At 38.4% G+C, this 8,993-nt stretch overlaps 1 protein-coding gene across 1 annotated transcript; it reads right to left on the bottom strand.

Annotated features, from left to right (window-relative positions):
* Nucleotides 1-2,956: 2,956 nt before the first annotated feature.
* On the bottom strand, nt 2,957-8,040 carry LOC118740977 (zinc finger protein 354A-like). Its single transcript, XM_036472751.1, has 2 exons — nt 7,682-8,040; nt 2,957-5,300 (listed from the first exon to the last, which is right to left on the bottom strand). Exons 1-2 carry the CDS (start codon nt 7,794-7,796, stop codon nt 3,346-3,348), a joined length of 2,070 nt encoding a protein of 689 aa, XP_036328644.1. The 5' UTR covers nt 7,797-8,040; the 3' UTR covers nt 2,957-3,345.
* Between the last annotated feature and the right edge of the window lie 953 nt (nt 8,041-8,993).

The raw sequence follows: 8,993 nt of genomic DNA, 5'->3' as shown, positions 1-8,993 counted from the left end.
ACAGCACTTTATTTTTTACATTATTCTTAAGGCTTACGAATTCACTTAAACTAAAATAAATAAGTTAAGAAATACTTTAGGCTAATTTTTTTTAGGACCGATTTCTCAATAACTTAAAAAGCACTATTATCATATAAATTATTAAGAGTAAATTAATTAACTTTTTCAATTTTATGTGAAGAATAGTGCTTATAAAGACGTTGAAGACATCGGTGCTAAATGTATAAAATAATAAGTATTCGTAAGTTTTGATATCTTTAATGGGTATTCTTAGTTCAGTAAATTTGGTTGAAAGTGCATTCCGACACACATAAATACTCGAGATAACAACAAAAAGTTTAAATATAACAACAATATATAACAACAAGGCTATGTTAACTTCAAATTTATTTAATTTTTTTTTATAAATAGCGCGGTTATAAATAATTTTGATACAATTCATTTTTTTCAATTTGATTTGCATCACTTTATCATTTTTAGTAAGGTGGTTTGACTGTTTGTGGAGGTTGAAATTAAAATTTGAATTTACTTAAAATCATTAATATGTTTTTAATTTCAAATTAAAATCCTTAAACTTTCTGCATTAAAGCCTTTTTTTTCGTTGGCATTTTTTGATTTTTAATAAATTAATTCGACTTTTTGTGGAAGTCGAACTAAAATTTTTTTTTATTTGAAGTTAAAATTTTTAAACTTTTCGCATTAAAGCATTTTTCTTTTTATCTTTTTATATTCCACTGACTTAAATTTTTATTTGCATTATTTTCATTTTTAGTAAGGTCGAAGTGAAAATTTTTATTTACTTACATTTTTTTTAATTTCAAGTTAATATTTTTAAACTTTCCGCATTAAAGCATTTTTCAAAAAATTAAATTCAACAATTTTTTATTGAGCTCGAGGCCGTTTTTTAAAGAACATTTATTGAGGAAAAGCAACAATAATTTAAAAAAATGGTAGAAGTGATAGCTATTTCGGAAATCACCACATTTCCTCATCAGACCTCTTTCAGTAGGCTTCGAACCGACGATCCCACTGACTCAGCCAGTTGCCTATGTACCGTGCTAAGTACGCCTTGTAAATTATCGTTTGCTTTTTTCCACTGTTTTCATTTTTGTTATGCCAACGAAATTAAAATTTTTATAAATTTATTTTTTCATTTGATATTTTTTAAGTAATAATTTTTAGACTTTCCGCATTAAAGCATTTCTCGTTTTTCTTTATATTCGAGTGGCTTGATTTTTTGGTTTGCATTATTTTTATTTTTAATAAATCGGTTTGACTTTTTGTGGATGTCAAAATTAAAATTTTTAATTACTTAAATTTTTTTAATTTTTTGTTTAATTTCATGTTAAAATTTTTTAAACTTTTCGCACAAAAGCGTTTTTACTTATTTTTTTTTAATATTCAAGTGACTTGATTTTTTTTTAATTTTAAAAAAGAAACTTTTTAAATGCTTTTACACCATAAAATTTCAAAGGTGATGCATATCTTTAGCACCAATTATTTGTGACATGTTCAAATTTTCTTTGAGGTAATTGATGCTACAGGCTTTGGCAAATTTAGTCGTGGAGTGATACTCAGTTGAACAATGCGTAAAAGTGATTCAAGGCTTGATTTCGATTTTCAAAAAAAAGAAAACCCTGCACCCACCGCAAGAAAAAACTATGCACCACAACGAGTCACTGTTTGGTGTGGTTTCTGGGCTAACGCAGTCATCGGACCATACTTCTACGAAAATGATGCCAGCGTTACCGGGTAACGGAAAGGACGTTACTGAGACATGGACATAGCGCACAAAACAACGACCCTATTGCGAACAAATATGGTCTGATTGAATCACACCATATTTTAAAAATTCGGTTTTCATAGGGAGGAAAATTCGATAACTTTTAGTTCAAAAATTTTAATAAAAACAAATCTTTACTGGTTATTATTGGAGTATAACTGGAGTATTGTTCATTCTTCTTTATTTTTTTGTTTTTGAGATATTATTTACGATGCACTTTAAGCGGAAGTTGATTAACTACAGATCTTTACTCCTGTTAAAAGGGGTGTGAGTCAAAATTTTTAGCCAACGATTTCACTCTTTTGAGAAGTCCGAATTTCGAGCTAGTTTTTTTAATTACTTAGGGTACTCACAACGGTGTCGTAAGTGTCGTATTTTTGTATGTCGTAAACGTTAGACGCCTAAAAAATATATTAAGGGGGTTCGAAAAGTAGCAAAAAAGGCATATTATGAATTTTCACTGTGTTACAAAATATGTAGTTGTGGTTTTAAGTTCTATAAACATTTATTTAAGCTTTTAAAGTTTACCACATACAACAATACGACACTTACCAACACCGTTGTGAATCCCTCAATTATTTTTTTTTTTAATTCTTTTCCTCCACAATTTTATACTTCTTCTTTTACAGAGCTCTGTTTTAAACCTTCAATATACAGGTTTTAAAAAGATAGCTTGGAGCGGTTATGGTAAATTAAGGTTACAGCCCAGAGAGCACCTTACATAGCCATTAGTTAAAATGTCCATTAAGTTACCAGTTTGTTAAAAATAATTCAACTACATATATTTTTTATAAATAAATAATTTAAAACTATTAGACTTTATATTTTACAAAAAACTTCAATTCTCAATTTTGTTGAGAAACATTCCGAAAACCTTTTGTGTTAAAGGTACGAGTATAATCTGCTAACTTTTTCGTATGTCACCGACGAATTCACGAATTGACTATTCGTTTGCCGTTATACCCTCAACTTACACCTGACTAAATGTGAGTGAGTGACTAGACAACTGACTGAAATCATACTCGTTTTGAAAGCGAACACTTTAGTTGCCTTAAATTAAAATACAAATAAATTGATAAATAGATATATTAATTAAATAATTAGCAAGCGTCAAGTACTTATATACAAAAAAATCAATTAAAAAATAATAATCAGTAGTTTTTTAAGCAAAATTATTATAGTTTTTTTTTTCAACATTATGAGAGGTGTATTGGTTGTTGCTTAATTTTATACTAAAATATTGTCATATAAAGATAATAAATAAATTAAATATTATGTTAAAATAAATAGTTTATAATAATAATAAATACATGAAGTAAATAAATACCTACCAAATACCAAATACCAAATGTGTCTCACTACCTTATTCACTCTGCTTTCCCTATCACTAATTTTTGGCACTGTTGCATACTTTTTGGTATTCCCGAATAAGCCTACGAGCGAGTTCCTGAGTTCCTAACTTGTGTCAGATAAAATCTTTTATAGTTACAACTAAAACTAAATTATGAGTATCTCTTTTGAATACTTGAATATCCAGTCAACTCTCCAGTTCATTTACTTATTTAATATTCACCCATATGCGTCGCCATTAGCGCCGACATTTGTTGCTGCTGGTGTTGCGCTTGCAACGCCATCTCTGCCGCGCCGTAATGCACCTCCTCCAACTCATCTTCATCGCCACCGTTACCACTACCCAAGCTGTCGGTGTAGTAGTATGCCGACGCAGCATTGAACTGCGGCTGCTGGCGTTCGCCCGGCATATTTTCATCATTGTAAGCGCCTTGTTGCAGCCGTTGCATGTGTTGCTGCAGCTGCTGTTGACTAAAACCACCCTCACCGCTGATCGTCGGGCCCGATATTCTCGTCGATGACGTCGCTGCCGCCGCCGCCACCAAATTTTCCGTCGACGATGTTGGCGATGTTGAGTTGGACGACTGCTGACAACCGCCCTGCAAGTGCTTACCCAGCAAAGAGATGCGCGAGAATGACTTCGTGCAGGACGGACACGAATACTTCTTCATATCCGAATGCGTTTGCATGTGCGCGCGCAAATTTGAACGATCGGCGAATGCGCGATTGCAATGCTGGCAGCTGAATGGCTTTTCGCCGGTGTGTGTGCGTATATGACCTTGCAGTAGCCAGGGGCGCGAGAAGGCCTTGCCGCAAATGGGGCATTTACAGGGTAGCGTATGTGTACGTATGTGCATCTTGAGCGCGCCCAGCGACACATAAGTCTTATCGCAGTTCTTGCAGTTGAAAACTTTCTTCACTTGATTACCCTCGGCAGCGGGGCAGTGAAATTGCTGATGCTTGCTCAACCCAGAGTATGTGGAGTAGGATTTGCCGCAGTCCTTGCAGTGGTAGCGCGGCACGCCGACCGGCTTTTGCGCTGACTGCGCGGATGCAACGCTGGAGGAATGTATGAGCGCGGCAGCCTTGTCGCTGGAAAACTCGCCAGATGCTTCCAGCACGCATAGCGCTTCAGCATTCCCCGAGCTACGTATGATCTTGTAATCGGTGCTCTCAAATGCGTGCGTTTGCTGATGTTTCACCAGCCCAGCGTAGGTGGAGTAGCATTTATTGCACTGCTGGCATTGATAGTAGAGATCGTTGTTGGTTTTTATTTTTAAAGCGTTCGGTGCATTTTGAGGCGAGTTTGCCGCGAGTCGATCCTCTTGCATGTCGGGCGCGTGCATTGTGTAGTTATTGTTGTTGTTATTATTATTGTTACTGCTACTCATATGCTGCATGCTAAGCAGCGCGCGTGCCACATTATGCAAGTTTATATTTTCGTGAAGCACGCCTCGCGTGGGAAAATCGTTTTTCACGCTCAAATCCTGTGGCTCAAAATCGTGCCGCTCCTCGTCATAATAGAAATTATCCGCCGCTTGTGTATGCTGTGGTGCCGCAAGCAACGGCGCGGGTGATATGCGCTGCTGTTCTGCTTGTATGCCGTAAGCCTGCGGCTGCATGCAGTCTTCATACTCAGCAATACTTTTCAGCAGATTATTGTTAAAATTTCTAAATTCCTGCGCAGGCGCATAATTATCGACGTCCACCTCTTGTTTGATCTCACGGCCCATAAATTCTGTATCTAGCGGTTGCGCTGTTACAGGCGGCAGCGGCGGCGTTATGCCATCGCACTGCTGTTGTTGTGGCTCTTCTAGCTCCGGCTTCGGCAACCCCTTGTCGCCGCATACTTCATCCTCTGTTGGCAGCGGAAAGTCACCGTAACCCAAACGCGCTAAGCTGCGTGCGATTTCTTCACGCGTGAAAACTTCGGGGAAGGCGCGCGCAATCTCACGTGTCTCCTCCCAAATGCGCCGCGCGAGCTCCTCTTTGTTTTGTGTCAAAGTAGCAGGGGAGTTTTCTGAAGGCGGTGGTGTGGGTAGCGGGGTTGGTTCGGAATTATCAGGCCACAGAATGGGTGCGGTGTATGGCGTTGGCGCGGGTGAAATTTTCGGCTTATGTGTAGGCGCTGCGTTGGCTGCGAGACTGAGATCAACGGGTCCCTCATCTGAAAGACGAAAGGAAGAAAAACTTAAATTAGAATATTAGGGTATACTTATTAGATAAGATAGATTTCCAAAACTTCCAAGGCGATCGTGCGAGTGTCCAGGCATTTTTCGACCAATTTCGATTGTATCAAGAACGATTCCAGAGCCCTAAAATCAATATAGATGTGTAGAGAGTCGCCACCAGCCCGGTATCGGTGAGTTCCTAACAGATTACACTTCCTCCATCTTCGACGCATCCACGATAATTTTAACTTCATACCTAATCCACAAGTTACCTATCTCTGAAAAATGCTTCAGTCGGAGATAGGCTTGGTAGTGGCTTCAACTCTTCTCTGTGGCGCCTTAAAACAGTATAAAGCAATTCCTTCTCAATACTGGACTTCCAGGATAGCTTCCTGTCTTCTGTCCATCTCTAAACACGCGGAGTACCTCCACTTACCCTACACTGGACGGAGGCAGTGCCCAACCCGGTGCTGTAGCGGAAAATAGGGGAGATAAGTACAACTAAGTCGTACTCGATCCCGCGGTTAGTCACATTATTAAAGGCATCTCGTTATGGAGGAAAGCACCAACCTCAAAGTCTTTATTCTTAAAAATTACATACAGAATTAATGATCTGCCTTTGCATGCTGATACAAATTCAATCGATCCCAAGCAATCTTGTTTCTTATATTTATACAGTTCAATTAGGCTCCCAAAGGCATTCAATAGAAAGGAAGAGATGCTGATTGGTGTGACAAAGCTTCGAAGGTACATTAGAGTTTTTTCCTGCCTTGAAAATAAACGTTGACCTTGCAGTCCAAAGAATTTTCGGTATGTGCATATCTGCCATCATACCTCCACAACCCTTTTCAGTTCTGCAGGAATAATTCCAACTGTTACGGATGCATAAAAGGCTAAAAAGATTTGATCGCTCAAAGCAGGGGCCCTTTATCTAGTAGTTTACCAGAAGAAATAGGTTAGTTCACTGATCCAATACCGGACCGTTATCACGGTTCAGGATCTGTTGGGAAATTAGCATCGAGAAGCTTAAGTGACTTTTCTCTGCTTATCGCTTAAAGGCCGAGTTTACCTCTTGGAAGTATCACAAGATAGCAGGGCGCGACTGAGTCGTAAAGGTTCATGAAAGTTCGACGTTTGCTGAACAATTTACTGTATACTGTCGTTTGGGCTTACTTTTAGAGTTTGCAATCGGAGTGTAGTCCACTGTTCCTTGCTTGAAAAAAATTGCTTCTGCTTGATGCCCTGAGTTCATAGAGCTCTATCGCATAACAACGGGCATTAGCTTTCGGTGGCGCTATGACATGCCGATGGGAATTTTTCAACAAGTAATCCGTTGAGCTTTTGGTAATGCAAACGTTTTCGTGGGGAGCTTTTTGGACTACTTAGGTTCTGCAGTTTTTTGTCGTAGTTTTTCCTATTGAAATTCCTAATAGAATACTTTTATTTATGACGAACTTCGACCAGAGAAAACTAAATATGTAAACTTTTATGCTAAGTAAATTTGAGTGCAGTCAGGTAGAAATTAGATTATTGAGTTTATTGGTTTAAGGAGGCAGCTTAAGTGAATGGGATAAGAATGGTAAATAAAGTACTGAACGATATACATATATGTATATAGCATTTTAAAATCATGTTTTAATTTTCTTAATTCTGCCTCGTTTAATATTCGTTTAAATCTTCAGAAATTTTGAGTTGTGAAGAAGGCTAAGTGCCATTTGCTCAAGTAGGTTTTAAAATGTTTCTGCCCTTTAAACACTAGGTTTTTTCCAAAATTGCAAAAACGGCGCTAAGTTTGAAGAGTCTTAGGGCTGGTTTCTCCAACTCAACTTAACTTAGTTGACTTAGTCAAGAATAAGCTGTGTAAAACGTAGGCTAACTTTTGACTTAAGTCCGAAAAGTGGCTAAGCTAAGTTACGTTGAGTTGGAGAAACCAGCCCTTAAAAGTCTCTAAAAGTACACCATCGAATCTGATGCTCTATTTCGATTGACTAATCGCTCATCAGAGCTCTTAACTGCAGTTAAGCTTCTGGTGGAAATGGGCTATAAGCGACAACTGTATCTTAAATTAAGAGAATATTTTGTAGATCGTCGTGGACTATCTGGTATTTTTCCACTAGAATAAATATATGCGTGCCACGAAGTGTAATCTCTAGTTTTGAAATAACATAAGAAAAATAAAATTCCTGAAATTTGTCGTCTAATCAAAGGCTTTAAGTGCTACAAAAATATAAAATTAGATCAAGCTCACGATCGTGCAAAAAAAAACACTCACTGATGGAACAAATCTTCGCTCTTAAGAAAAGCTTTACGCTTTTTATTAGCACATACACTTCTCCATAAAATAATTAGCTTCAGCGATACCCAAGCATGTACTCACCTTGATCCAAATAATCCTCGCGTTCTGGTTGCTGCTGCCATTTCCGCTCTTCCACCGTCAACATCAGAATTGGACGCTTCTTTAGCGGACATTTGCTAAAATTGACTTTATCCATTGCCAACTTATGTGTAAAGGCACATAAGCTAATATAATTTCGTGCGCTAAAAACTTTCACTGCTTTAAAAGGGCTTTCACAGCAAAATACGCTGATATTTTAGATCACAGTTTCAAGCTTTCACAACTTTGCCACACAAAATGTTTCTCAAAATAATTTCACAATTTTTCTACTTCTCTAAATAAATTCTTTAAAATCACTGCTTTGCGACGAACATCCGTATGCCACATCGCACGTTTCACAACTGCAGTTCCGTATACGAATGATGCAACGCGCTACGATCACTTGAAGTTTTATAACGCGCTAATACAGGGAGCATAGAAATAGGTATATTTACCAACCCCCTCGGATACAAAGAGCAAACAATCAAATGTACATATTTTTGTGCAGTATGATCCTTTGAGCAGTACCAGCAAGCCACCACCATCACCAGCAAATTCACCTCTCCCTGCATAGCACGTACTAAAAGGATATTTGTAAAGCCGCTAGGTATGTGACTTGGTACCTACATACTTACTTACTTCCGATCGTCCGTTAATCCCCATTGCCTACCAGCCAGCGGGCCAGCTGGATGCAAAGCCAAAACAAAGAAAGCGAAAGGAATATTTTCAATTTCATAAAATCAACCACTAACCAAGTTCTTTATCAACATCATTATGAGCATTTTACAATATCCTTAACGTATTGATGATCATCAACGAAGATCGCCGCAAACAGAGCAACGCGCTCTTAGTATCTCAACATCAACCACCATCGTCACCAACGCATCTACAGCATCCACCATCAGCGGCAGGATGTGTGCGGTGTTTTGCTGCATTTGTAGCACGTGCCACATGCGCCACGCCATGCCACATTGATTATAAATACACATACATACACAGCATATAGCGCACATATCGGTTCGATTGCCATATTAAAGTAAAAACATTCGCAACGACAAGCAAACAGACGGACAGCCAACCAGCCAGCCAGATGCATAAGTAGACTGCCGACTTAATGGCTTTAGCTGTGGCTGGGGCAGTGGAGAGCAACTAAGCCAGCCGCCAACAAAAGGTAGACGCATGCATGGGCGGTTAGCGACCGTGTAAACATCGATCTTTTCGTTGTTTCGTTCAGCGAACACTCGATCGCTCGCTCGTTCTCTCACCGCCAGCGTTGCCATTTTAGCCGTTTTCCGGCTAGATTTAGCCGGTTTTG

This window comes from Rhagoletis pomonella, unplaced genomic scaffold (assembly GCF_013731165.1).
Source record: "Rhagoletis pomonella isolate Grant_MI unplaced genomic scaffold, Rhpom_1.0 Rhpom_scaffold_00006, whole genome shotgun sequence".
NCBI lineage: Eukaryota > Metazoa > Arthropoda > Insecta > Diptera > Tephritidae > Rhagoletis > Rhagoletis pomonella.
This window is presented reverse-complemented; position numbering and strand designations above follow the sequence as displayed.

What these genes read in the sequence shown, in the direction of transcription:
- LOC118740977 (XM_036472751.1), bottom strand. Translation starts at nt 7,796, where the DNA reads ATGGATAAAGTCAATTTTAGCAAATGTCCGCTAAAGAAGCGTCCAATT. An exon ending in CGAGGATTATTTGGATCAAG is followed by an intron (nt 5,301 to 7,681) that starts GTGAGTACATGC and finishes TTCGTCTTTCAG; the next exon opens with ATGAGGGACCCGTTGATCTC.